At 41.5% G+C, this 14,176-nt stretch overlaps 1 protein-coding gene across 4 annotated transcripts in view; it reads left to right on the top strand.

Moving 5' to 3' along the window:
• LOC109990751 (Kv channel-interacting protein 2) overlaps window positions 1-14,176 on the top strand; it is a 107,936-nt gene that overhangs the window by 49,328 nt on the left and 44,432 nt on the right. The window contains exon 1 of one of the 4 annotated variants that reach the window (XM_020642957.3): window positions 974-1,667. The exons of the other annotated variants lie outside the window; for them this stretch is intronic. Coding sequence (XP_020498613.1) covers window positions 1,580-1,667 — 88 coding nt within the window. The 5' untranslated portion in view covers window positions 974-1,579. Of the gene's footprint in view, window positions 1-973; window positions 1,668-14,176 lie in introns of those variants that run through there. 4 annotated transcript variants of the gene reach the window in all.

Raw genomic sequence — 14,176 nt, 5'->3', positions numbered from 1 at the left:
TGTGACTTGTTTATTTGACAGCTTCTTTATCCTGTCTCCCGTTGTCCCATCATCTCTTAATGAGCCAGAACATCTTGCTGTCAAACACCTGGCTGTACTTTAACCCCTCTCTGTGACTCCTAAATGAGAACGAGTGGCACGAACCTGCGGAACGAGAAGGAGAGCGTTTAGAGGCAGCATCTGCCTGACACTTGATTGATTTTCTCTCAAGAACAGACAGGAGTGTGCACGTCCATGTTAGTGTGAGTGTGCGAGTGTGACGCTCGTGCTCCCAGAAAAATCCATGGAGTCTGGGGTTGCTGTGGTAACGGTAATCACTTTTAATTCGGCATCGGGGAGGAAGAGGATCAAGGTGGAGTGGCAGCCGTTTAGTAGCGTAATATGGGGAGAAGGGGAGGCAACAGACAATAAAATGTGTCAACAGGGAAAACAAGGAGAGTGTGTTCTGCTGTTCAGACACTCTGAGAGTGTTTACATTGACTGAGGAAGACATTAGAGGCTGAGAGATAAAGACGAAGACAGAAAGGCTTTAAAGAACTACCTCCCCCTCTCAAAGCTCCTCCTCTTTCTCCTGTCTTCTCCTTTTTTCCTCCCTGCCTGGCAGATAATAATCCCTCCATCAGCAGCTGCTGAGGGCTGGTATTTGTCCAACAACCTCTTTCCTCCTGTCAGCTTTTCCTCCCTTTTTAAATTTTACCACACTGGAGACAGGAGGAACAGATATTAATTATGCATTCCTCTTTTTGGCCCTATCTCCACCTCCCTATCTGTCTCCTCGTGTACTTTCACTTCTCCTTTTTGCTGCTTCTCTCCTCCCTCTCTCTCTCTCTGTCTCTGTTATGAATACTATTAATGAGCGAGCGAGGGAGAGACAGTCAGAGAGGGACGGTGTGTGTGATGCTAATTAATGGGTTCGGTTTGTTTCCTCTGTCACTTTACTCAACCTCCTGCTGGAAAAAACACACACACACACACACACACACGCACTCACGCTGTCAGAGGCGGACTTCTTTATGAGTGGAGAAAAGAAAAACACCAACAAGATGTGTGCCGCTCGAGAGAAAAACCACCACCTGCCACTCAAGCCAGCTCGTAGTATACATCTCACTCACACACATACAATCACACACACACACACACGCACATACGCACTCTGGCATGTGCGCCGTAATTTTCCGGCACACTCCGCTTCCAGCCAATGAGAGTCCAGAGCAGAGCATCTCAGAACGTGAGGGGGAGGGGATAGAGAGATGCTGGCTGATTGACAGGCAGCGCCCTACAGGTGGAGAGAAGAGCAGAGGAGAGACTGAGGGAGAGGGAGAGAGAGAGAGAGAGGGGGGAGGACGACAGAGAGAGAGGAAAGAAGTGGGGTGAGACAGGAGGAGAAGAGAGGCAGCAGCAGGCAGACTTCCATGTACACACATACACGCACACACACACACACACACACACATACACACACACACACCAGACTTAGAGTGCTCTCTTCCTCCCTTCTTACCTTGAGAGAGCTTGCTTCAACCGGCAGACTAGCATCACTATCCTCACCTTTACCTCCACCACCAAAAGCTGCACCAAGATGAGCCAGTGCAGGAAAAGGTGCAAGAGGCAGCTCACTAAGGTGGTTCGCTATCTCTACCACTTCCTCATGGGGACGCTCCCCCAAGGTAAGCACCAAAAAAACTTCCTATCCAAGACGCAAAAGGGTCGCTGTTTCGGTTTTGCAAGAGAAGCGAGGTGGAGGTGGTCTTTGCCGGAGTTTGTTCTGAATTTGCAAAAAGTGATGACAATTGTTTTCTTCATGAACTAGTGTCTCAGTTTGTTTTCCTACCTGAATGGTTGCAGAGCAGATTTTTCAGAGTGAGAGTGGAGTTTGCGCGTGTGTATGTCCATGGTGTGTGTGTGTGTGTGTGTGTGTGTGTGTGTGTGTAAACAATACGTCTAAGTGCTTTGTTCATGTCAAGACGAGACCACAAAGCAAACATCAAAGAGACGCAAGATACCAGTCATTTGTCCACACATACAGTATGTATATTCATATGTGCTGAATGAATGCGTGCATGCATGCAGCCGGGGATATATTTTTTCCCCTTTCCTCAGTTCCTGTGCATAATAATAGAATCAAATGATCAGTATGCACAGTAGGAATTAGAAAGCTGTTGGGGTTGAATGGACTCACTCCTTCCCCCCTTTCTATCTATCTTTTTTACTTCTTCTCTCCCCCTCTTACAGCTCTGTCCTCTCTTACCTCCTGCTCTCCCTCGTTCCCTCTCTCCCTCTCTAACAGTCAAACAGATTGCCCTCTGGAAGCATGTGGCATTCCACCTCCATTGAGAATCTCTCAGTGGGAGAAAAGACACACAGCCTTTTATCCAGCCCTTGAGCCAGCTCTCAGTGTGACTTCAAATCACGTTTCCTGCCTCTCTAGCCCTCTCCCTGTAGAAACGTACAACTTTATAATGCCACTGCCGGCTCTGAGATGAGATAAAGTTGTTTAAGCTCGGTCCCCATCTTCGGTAATTCTTAGACAATCTTTTATGTCCTCACACTCTTTGTCCCGTTGAGTGTACTCTTGGCTGAATGAAGTGTCCTTTGCGAGAAACACCCTCTATAAAATTGCTTATTGACAGCCTGCTGCTAAGCTTTACAACCATTTTCCTCCTTTTTTGTCCTGTGAGTGATATTGAGCAGTGGCACACCCCGCCTTTGGGAAGACACAACAAAGTCGCGTGGTTTCTATTGAATCTCAGCAGTTGATCCGAGAAGGTGGAGATGAAAGGATGTGTTAAGATGACCTTGTCAATAGAGCAGTGTGTGAATGCTAATTTGACATCTCTGCTGTTTGTCGCCACCTCACTTTTTTTTCCCCCCTTGTTATCTCTTCCGACTGTGTGCAGAGCTTCGTGTTCATGCTGGGAAATCAGCAATTGGACGTGCGTGCATGTGTGGAGAGGCATGTCCATACATACAAACATGTTGTTACCCTTGGCTGTATAAAGTGTCCAGACCACAGACTTTATATTAAGATGGACGAAACAACAACCCCCTGGGATTGAAGCCAAAACATTAAGTGTAGGAGTGTAGGATATAAGCCCCCTCCTCCTCTATGTCAACAGATGGGACATGGAACAAACTTTTAAGTTAAAATACACTTTAAATAATTCATTTTTAAAAACAAATTATGTTGTGAAAGTGAAGTATTATCATGCTGGTTTATGACTGGCTCCTTGCAGGGCTCTCAATCCGATTAGCTGAGTGTAGGAAAAAAGGCGAGACAAAAAAAAGTACTGAAAACAATCCAGTCATTGAACTTTCCACAAATGTGAGTGTCTGCTCCAATCCGGCAGAAGAATCTGTTCTGCTGTGAACTGTGCTGACCTGACGGATCCTCGGTGTTCTATCAGTAAGTTAGATGTGTGCTTGGTTTTAGAAGGAGTGTAGTGTCAGTTCAGCGGTTCAAGACATGTTGTCCTCATTAATATACAATGAAAAATCTAAAAAGAGACGCGGTGACACTAAGTGGGTGCTGGATCCGAAAACACAAATAGTTAAAGAAGGAAAACAAGGTCCACACGCCAAGAAGCTCCCGTGTAACATGTAGCATGCGCAAGTTGAGTTTTCGAGTGAAAAATCTCAAAAGTATCACTAACTTTTAGTCCATGGTCAAAAAAGTTAATTACAGAAACATTACTCTCTTTGCAGCAGACCTAAGCTTAATCCATAAACTGTTAAAGACGCATAAATGAGCTTCAGTCTTGCACTGGGTGACATGTTTCTGTAGTACTGTGAACATGGGCACTGTAGTTAATTTGTAGAAAATACTACAAATAACATCCTGCTGTTGTAAATACTTCACCAAATGCATATTTATCCACTGCTTGAAATAGTTCCTAAAGCACAACAAATACTCAGTTAACTCCTGTTTCAGTAACATTTGCTAGAAACTACAGGAACCAGATTTAAGGAAATGCCAAGATTTTTAAATAGAAATATATATATATATATATATATAAAGATCGTTGAAGTAGGAAAGCATTAATAAAGAAATAGACTATCAAATGTTTGTGTTCTTTGAATTACTTGATAAAGGAAAATCCAGACTAAACGCCTCTCATTCCTGAAACCATTACACAGTACACAGTCCCATTTTAAACTTCGTGTTGTTTCATTCAATACTAAAAGTCAGTGTACATGTTTCAAAATATAATCTATTGGTTAATTAATTGACTTTGATTATGCTATTTTTCCTAGCTTTCCATTCAACTGTATGAATGAGTTGTGGTAATCGTATTGATGTTGTGGACATCTGTTGGGGGCCTCATGCATACCCACACTGAAACAAGATACACACACAGACACACACACACACACACACACTCACACACACACACACACATACTGTAAAGTCTGTTCAGGAAACACAAACATTGTCATATCATGGGGTTTGACATCCTGCTAGCAAAACAAACTCCTCACCTGTCACACGGCTAACTAGCTTCCACAGCCTCCCCAGCTCACATCCATGAAGTATTTGTTAAAAACACTGTGTGCATGTTTGTGTGCATGCACATACCCAGAATGGAGTTACCATGACTACTGGCTCCTGTGTGTCTGTTCATAAGAGAGAGAGAGAGAGAGCGAGAGAGAGCGAGAGAGAGAGATGTCTGCCTCGGTGCGATGATAGCCGGTGAGGGCTGAACTGTATAATGGCTGAGCTACATGGGGGATTTCATCAAGGCCATTCAGGGTTTGGTATTTGGGTTTTGTGGCTTTTTTTGGCCGTGCCAAAGGTGCTGAGGGACGTGCCATTTAACTCGGGCATGGAGCGAAAGAATCTACTCCTCCGTCGAAACTGTGTGCGTAACTGAAAGTCATTTAGCCTATGCAAAACAGGTCGCATGACATTAAGAGAGCCCCAGGTTAAGTGTTTAATCTGTGCACCTCACCGGATAAAGTCAGTGCATGAAAAAGAGAAAAAAAAAAGAAATGTCTCGACTTTTGACATCGCATGAGCCTTGAGACGACACACTGTGGGTCTGGAAATGCCCCCGTGTCTATAATTAGTTCTATGAATTATAAGAATAATCACAATCCCCTGAATGTCCCACCATGGACCTGCACAATAGTTAGAAGCCTGCTGTTTCTCTGTGTTGGCGTGTGTGTGCGTGCGTGTGCGTGCGTGTGTGTGCGTGTGCATTACAGATGACAGTCATTTGCAGTCACCCTCCTTCTTGCCCCTACTTTGCCCACTAATTAGTTTGTTTCATTAGCCTCTGTAGGGGAAACAAGGCCATGCTGGCTTGTGTGTGTGCGTCTGTGTGTGTGTGTGTGTGTGTGTGTGTGTGTGTGTGTGTGTGCGCGTCTGTGTGTGTGTGTGTGTGTCCTCCTCTCCTTATCTGCCTTAGAGCTTTGTTTATGTCAATTTCCCTAATAGTGGGACTTTCTCTGTTTAATGCAATTAAGATGTATTAAATACTGTTCAGCTTGTTTCTCGCCCACACAAACACACACACACCGACACACACAAACACACACACCGACACACACAAACACACATACCGACACACACAAACACACACACCGACACACACAAACACACATACCGACACACACAAACACACACACCGACACACACAAACACGCACTTAAAAATGCATACGTTAAATATCCCAGTTCACACACACACACACTTAAACACACATTGACTACCTTTCTGTTGTGTTGCAGAGTCGGCGCCTGTAGATGTTGTAGTGTTTGTTGTATAGAATCTCTGTGAGCCCTATTGATCCGTCCTTTAGTCGAGCTCTTATCTAACAGAAACAGTCCAGGCTGACAGTACCTGTCTCGATTTTTCTCTGTGTAACCTCTCATCCTCTCCTGCAGCATCTCCTGTGCTTACTTACTGTCCTCTGCTTTGTCATTACAATGTCTCAAACGATACATACAGAAGTTCTAAAATCATTGGAGCATATGGTGAGCATTAAGAAAAACTAATACAAAAAGAAAACTGAGAAATAAAACAAACTTGCGCAATGACTCTGCCTTAAGGCCATGATAACTTTAAAAGTGTGTTTTTAAGCCTTAAGTCTGATGACCGGTGGATTTATGTTTCCAGAAGCTTGAGAGATATTTTTCCATTTGCTTATTTTTGGGCTGCTTATCTGTTTCCAATAAGCCAGGTCTCACATTAACAGAGTCATGAAGAGCAACTGGAACATTTTCAGGTTATTAACCTTTGACCTAAAGCCAGTGACGTTAACGCCAATCAGCGGCCATTAATTAAGAAGACGTCACTGTCTTAGTGGGTGGATGACGCCAAAGAAACTAAGTCAAGATGCTAATCTGATAAGAGAGTAAAAGACAGGCTCGGCTGTTGTCATGGTTGATTGAAAAAATAATAGTTTAAACAAAATGTAGGCACAGTGCGTACAGGATTACGGGTGCTGGTGCCACTGGGTTTTGGAAGAGCTATGCTGGGATTTACCTGAAGAACCCAAAGAGCTGATATGATTAATCGATCTTATGAAAATCAAACGCCAAGTGTTAATTCATTTCAGTTCTTCTCATGTTTCAACCATAGTTTCAGCTGTAAAAAAAAAAAATTGGTGATTCTACCATTGATTTCTGAAGAGGCACTTAGAAACTTATTGATGGATGTCAACATGCTGGAAATGCTGACTTTAGTTTGGGTCAAGCTACGCTGACAGAATCAAAAGTGGAGCAGAGGTTTTAAGCCTCATGGCAAAACGCTACACTGCATCAGCATGTCAGTCCACTTAGCCCCGCCCCCTATAACCAAAAATATTATGAAACGCTATCCTTAATATAATCTAAATGGATGAGTTCTGAAATATATCAACCCCCATGACCTAATGGGGATTCCTTTGCTTTGCAGTGTTTTGCATTTCTGCTGTGGCTTTCTTCTTTTACACTGAAGGCTGCAGTTTGGTTCAAACGTTTTAATCAGAATGACTTGCTGCTGCTTGTTTTTTTTTATGACAGTTAATTACAGAAAGCAGTCAAAAAAGAGAAATAGCATTTTTGGCTGTTGGATGAAAGAGCAATTTAAAGATGTCACTTCAGGGTCTGTGACAATGTGATGATTTTTTTTTCCCACAATGTTAGATGTTTTTCACTCCTTTCATAATCTGCAGAATAATCAATGATAAAGATCAATAGATGACGTGTCCCCGTGTCCACCTAGAGTGCCAGCATCTTTTTTCAATTGTTGTCAATGAGGCGAGAGCGTTTGCAGAAGCAGGTGGCCGACTAGAGAAAATTTGCAGCGCGCAGAATCTTTTTTTGACAGCTGTGGTCGTAAAGGCCGCTTTTTGACTTATAACTCCTTAAACTTTTCAGAAAGCCGCCGCTGACGTCACCGGCGCTCTTTTCAAAATGTATGATATTCCGCGTATATTTGCCTCGTACTGAACGTGTCTTGTACCCACATCCTCTTCGATCTATATATCAAATATGAAACACACAGTAAAAAAGCAACGGAGCAGTATCGGGCATACAGCGGCCGTTGTCAACGGACTGTTGTCATAGAGACAGGATGGACGCTTTTATTTTCAGCACACAAACGCTTCATACAAGCGTTACTGAATGCACAGCCAGCGCTTTTCTGCCCGGAAAAAAACACTAAAAACACTGGGTGGACACGGGTTCTTACACCGCATCTGTACTGTATATGTGATATTTGGTCACTTTTCCATTGTTTGGTCAATGAGGGTAAAGGTTTATAACCTAGTTTGTCCAAGTTGTGTTTTCCAAACATGCTTCAAGAAATGCTGGTTTGGTTTTTAGTGAATTAAAAATGGCTGCCTTGACGTAGTAATTTCAAATTGACATGGTGCTGTTTATTTGTTTATAATCGATGAAATGAGCAACACCTTTGGCCCAACAACTTTAATCCTTACAAACTGTGCACTACCATATTGGTTTAGGTTTATTAATTACTTTTTCTCGTGATAGGTAACCATTAATCCATATTTCATGTGTGAAGATGAATGTCTTTGGTAGCTGTGGAACCAGCAGCAGTACAAACCGGTCATTACTGCATATTATAATTCAATTGTGAATTTAATAACACAGTCTTCTTCAGGTGATCTGGGTTCACTCTTTGCAGGAATAACCTTCCAGTCACTTGTGCTCTGTTTTTGATCAAATTCTCTCCTTCACCACTGCAGAAAACTCTCAGCAGCACTTCACAGCGTACATGAGCACCAGAAAAACGGTTGAATTAATTTCTTACTGCAGAGTCAGGGGCCTTTTTTTTTTTAGAGGCTTTGACATTTTTCTAAATGAAATTGGTTGTTAGTCTTCCTCCAGAGGCTGCTTGGACTTCATAATTTCTAATTAATAACTTGTGATTACGTCTCCCTTGTGCCGCTGCACCTTTCTGTTGCATGAGCAATTACAGACTTCAATAGCAGTGAAACTGCGCGCATAGAACTACACACACTGGTCTAAACTTAAAGCAACACATGTACTTGAAACACAGACTCCGTTTTTCAGGTCTAATACCTTGAGGCTTATTCTTTATTTAATTTTATTTTGCTACCCGGTCGTGGCTATGACCAAAGAGATTTTCTTATCAGTCTGTCATACATGAATAAAATATATTTGGTCTGAATCTGGTCCCCGGGATGCTGAGCTGTGTGTGTATTTGTATGCATGATAGTGCTGCGAGAACTTTCTTATACTGTTACAGAGTGTGGAAGGAATTTGGATATTTGTAGAGTTGTACTGACTAGCTTTAAAGATTCTGGTCAGACTTGGAGAGGTAATGCATCGTTTTACTGAGGTGAGGAAAAGTATGGGTTTATTTCTCATAGGCCCGTATGAAAGAAGTGGACATAGCCACAGCGACATTGCCCATTGTTTTTTTTAGCCCCCTTTAGAGGCCTCTAGCCTCATATTTTCTCGTCTCTATCTTATAATTTTAGGGCCAGAAGTGGCTTTGGGATATCTGGATATCTGGATAAAGTATGTTCTAGACCTGCCCTTTTAGTTAAGTGTCTTGAGATAAAAATTTGTTATGAGATGACGCTTTACAAATAAAGATTGATGGATTGATTGGTTGCCATGTAAACGACTTGTCAATCACAGGTCACTGTGCCTGAAGCATACCTTGCTTTATCATTGGTTTAGATGGGAATATTATCTTTACACGCTAAACATAATTCTGTATTAAAGAAAGCCTAAAACCAACAAATGACGCGAGAAACTCGTTAGAAAAATAATATCTGAGGTTATTTATTTACTGTGAAGTAGGCTCGTTCTCTCATCTCAGTTTGGTTTTGCAACTTTTTGGAGTTGCCCCCTCCTGCCCATTTGAGGAATGCATGTTTAAGGTACAGTCTGTGATCTTTACTCTTTGCTTGTCTCCTTCAGCCCCTGTCGAGTTTAAAATGAATCAAACTGTGCAATCACTGTGACCTCCTTCTACATCATTACACACCTGTCCATCGCTTTCCCCTCCTTTTTGACAAAAATTGACATCAAACTTCAAATTAAAGTTGAATGAATAACATATTTGCTACCTGTGGTGGAAAGTGCTCATAGGGTTTACTCTGTGGGTGTGAGTTTTTTTTTTTACATATTTGTGTCTGTGGAGCTAACGAAGGCACATCACAGTGTGTGGTAATGGGGCTCACAGTGGGAGGGGAAGTTGTTCATTTCCAGGATGATAACTTACTCAAAGCTAAAGACCCCTGCTTGTGTGCTTTACCACGGTGTGATGAGCAGTCACTGTTGTCTTAATTCAGAATATGCAATATAAAAACCCAGCAGGGAGCGTCTGTGAGGCTGTATATTTGGATTGATGAGACTTGCATAAATATATATATTCAGATAAATCGACAAGATTTTGTTGCACCTAATTTTAAAACTATTTTCCCTGCGGCAGTGACAAGTTAAGACTGTGTCCTTTGATGATCTTGTTTAGTGAAAGTGAAAAAAAGCGACAAAGTGATAGGACAAGAAGGGAATAAAGGAAAAAAAAAAAGCCACATCCTTGCAGGTCTGAGTGCTCACATCCATTTTAAGAACACACTCGTTTTGTCGCCAGACATGTGAAGATTCTCGCTGAAATTAATTCGCCTGTGCTAATCATTCACTTCTGTTTCTGTCTCTTGTTAACACCTCATGACTCGTGCGTTCACAGTCAAGATGACAAAGTGGTCTAAAAATAAACCCTCAGTGGAAGTTCAAGGTCAAAGCCTTTGTAGAAAAAGTTCCTCTCTGAAGATCTATATTTAAAAACCTACTATTCTGTTTTTTTTTTGCATCCGGTGCTAATTTTATGCACAAGAAGTGGCATTCAAGTTCAAGTTATTAAAGGAAAAGCGACAGTTGGTTTGTAGTTATTTGTGCACTCAGTGTATGCTGAATAATCCCTCTGTGTATCTGTTGCTTGCTTTCTTTTCCTCTGCTGTTTTCTCTGGCATCAGTCCCACTGTTTTGGCCTTAATCTGCTCCATGCTGTTCACATTTCACTGCCTCCAAAACTGATTGATGCAGGGCTTGCTTTGCCTGTCCCTCAGGTACTATGCTATCTAACTCAATGTTTTATCTGAGTTTGGGCTGACACGCCACATTTTCACCAAAAGTATCCAGTACTTCTTGTCCTAGTCACTCCCAGAGGACCAAAGGTTCCTCAATCTCAGTGTTGTGTGCTTTTCTGCAGCGGTATCAAGACCTGTGAAGTTTTGAGAAATTCACAATTATAACTTAATTCATTCAAGACCTTTTTTTTTTTTTTGCAACGTGCTGTGATGAACATGCAAGTAAAGAAACTAAGAACTGACTGCGGTTGCAAATTGCGGCAAAACATTTTCATCACTGCTATCGGCTTCATCTTAAGGTCTGAATTCACAAAGCAGACAGTGCTAATGATATTCAGGCGCAAACACCCCCAATGAAACGCTTTACTCCCTGCAGTTTGGTCTCGTCTTGCAGGAGAGAAGCTTTACTCTATGTGGAGCCGCGCTCTCATAAAGACAGAGCTCAGTTCTGTCAACTTAAAGAGGATGAGCTAGTAGGGGAGGGGAAACTTTTTAACATTCATTGGGAGGCCAGACTTTAAAAATGTTTTGAGTTTCACTGTTTAAACAAAGCGTTCCTCTGAATGGCGCAAGCAAAGACAACTCAATGGAAAAAAAACAACACTCACATCCTTGTCATGTGTGACGGCTCCAATCACTAAAGCAATAAAAAGCAGTTCAAGAAAATAAGTGAAATACGAAGAAATGGAGGAAAATAAGGAAATAAAAGCAATTAGAAGATGCTTAGAAATCAACAAAAGATCTAATGTTTAAAAGACAATTAAAAGCAATAATAAAATGATATCACATAAAAGGAAGTCTACTAAATTGAGTTTTAAGAACTGATTAAAAGTTTGTCTCTGATTCTACGTGCATTATTTCCTCATGCAGGTTAGCTCAAAGCAGAGGGGGCCAATTAGTCTGCCGCTGGATAAAAGGCTAGGCTTATTTATCTGGATTTACTGAGGATACACCATCGCTTGTTATTTTAGCAGTACAAATGGTCACATATGCACCACTCCATTTTAATTGACCAACAAACCACTTGCAATTCAGCTTGAAGGCGCAGAGGACGTGGATAATGGTGAAATTGACAGATGCTACCTCTTCAAAGACAACTCAGGAAAAATGTAAGAGACCCATGAAAAAATGTTTTTTTCTCTGGTTCTTCTATTTGTAGTTTTGGGTTTAAAATAAAATGAACACTTTAGTTTTATCGTCGACAACATTTCTCCAAACTTCCATTTTGCCATTTTGTATTTTATTCACAGAAAGCTAAAACTGGTTAAGATGACAAAAAGATCAGATCACAAATTACGCAACAATATCAAGTTCATACTCACTTTTAAACAACAGAACACTAATGTTGCATGCTGTCAACCAGTGTTTGATGACTTAATGCTACTCTCAGTGCAAAAGTTCAAGCCGCTAGACTTTGTTTGATGGCTTGTAAAGTTGATCACCAGATCAGTGCCTCATTCAGTAGTAGATGACTTGGAGTATTGCCTTTTGTTGAGGCTGTAGACTGGTTAAACAAACTGAGATTAACAGGGTTATTTACTGTGGACAAGGTTAGAGAGGATGACACCAATTGATGTCGATGTCTGACAGAACATATTCAACAGATCATTGTATCGTAAACATCTTCAATAACAATGGTTTAATTCTAAATTATCTTACCAAGGTACTAGATATAATACATGCATTCAAACAAAGGAACTGTCAAACCATTGCTGTGACAAAGAGTTAGCAGGAAGGTAAAGATGCACACCTGGTTTTGATCCTCCTTAGAAAAGTTATGACCACTCCTCCTCCTCCTCCTCCTGCAGAGAAAGCTCTTCCTCCATACCTGCTCTTCACAACAGTGCAACTCAACCAACTCATGAATAGAATGGCTGTCATGAATGTAGAGATGCTGATTCAAGGAAAATTTGAAATGTGGTCTCTTAATCCACTTGGTGCTCTGTTGGTCTTCTTAATGCTGCAAGTTTATCCAGACTGCAAAGCCAAACCCCCACTGTCCCTGTACTTTCAGAGAGAGCTTTCCCTGGAGCAAGGACCTATTTGAGGGTAAAACCAAGTCTCTTGGACTTTACTTTGCCCCTGGTCTCTGTGGTGGAATTGCATTCAGTACCTCCTGTAAAAACGTTCCCGCAGTGGAAGTGGGGCTTTTTTTTCCATGTCTAACAGGATTTTAAGGAGGTTATAGGTTACTTTCGTACTTTTTCTCCAGAAAATTGAAGAGAAGACAAGAAGCCAAAAATGATATGTGATTAAATTTCAGTTTTTGCCCAAAGCTAGTGCCGGTGTGAGCCGTGTTTAATTAGGTGGTGTAGTCAAGCAGCCTGTTCCTGTCATCCCCCATTTCTCTGAAAAAGAGCATTATCATCTGGAGCCTGTTGATCTTCAGCTGCGTGTAGGTCAGCTTGCTGTGCCAGCGGGGATTTCAAGTAGGGAACCTTGTCCCTCTCACAGCCCAACACCCTTCTTCACTACACACACATCACTGCACGAACGGCTCTACTGACATGTGTCCTCACCCACAAAGCCTGTTTCCTGCCCCGCCTTCAACCTCTGCTCTCCTCACCTCCTGCCATCCCCTCCCTCACGTTACTCCTCCGTCTGTACGAGAGAGAAGTGAAACGTTTCCGTCATCCATCATGTGTGTACACACACACACACCTCGCATGTGCTAAAAATAAACCCCTATTAGTAGCAGTCTGTGTGTGGGGGTTGAGGGGGGAAACTAGGTGTGACTGGTGGAGAGAGGAAGAAAGAGGGAATTTGGTTTGCAGAGAAACTGAGAGAAATGGTTTTGTATTATGAGGTTTTTACTTAAAAGACACTCTTCTGAAAAATGTGGTTTGATCAATGATTCAATATGTTTCTTTATTTAGTTGCACAGAATAGACATTACCTCACTTGTACAGTTTAGGGTTCTTAGGTTTTCTTTTTTTTGTAGCCATTGGGACACTTGGAAGAAAGACATGTATGGAGGTTTAGTCTTGGCTTAAACTTAGACTACTACCAAGTCTGGGTTTGACCGACTCACAACCAAGTCTTTAAAGAATTCATGCACCCATTCACAACTCTAGATACAAATATTATAGCATAAGAAACCTTTTCATAATCCAAAATAATAATAATAAAAATATAAAATAAATAGTGTGACTTTTTTCTGTAATAACTTGGTCCCTACATGCCTGAGACTGTTATGCTCTCCTCTGGTGTGACTCAGGGATCCATCTTGGGTTCTATATTATTTTCTCTGCATATATTTCTGTTGTCAAAAACTATCAAATATATCTATTCTCATTGTTACGCTGATGATATGCTGCTCTATTTGTCTTCTGCTCCTGACAAAACTAACATACAGTACTGACTGTTTTGTATAACTTTCTGACTACCATATAAAACTGGATGACTGGACGGACCTTTTTTACAGCCAAACTAAGATAAAACTACGATCCATCTCAGTGCAATTGGAAAACTTAGCTTCCCAGTTTGTAAGTGTATTCAGTGACTTTATTCAGCCTTGAAGTCAAACCTTAGAAATCATGGTGTCAGGTTTGATCAGGCTGTTTTTTGACCAACATATCCTCCAAAGAAAGAATGAAAGAAAATTAAGT

Source organism: Labrus bergylta, chromosome 10 (assembly GCF_963930695.1).
Source record: "Labrus bergylta chromosome 10, fLabBer1.1, whole genome shotgun sequence".
NCBI lineage: Eukaryota > Metazoa > Chordata > Actinopteri > Labriformes > Labridae > Labrus > Labrus bergylta.
The sequence above is the reverse complement of the archived record's forward strand: the minus strand, read 5'-3'. Positions and strand labels throughout refer to the sequence as shown.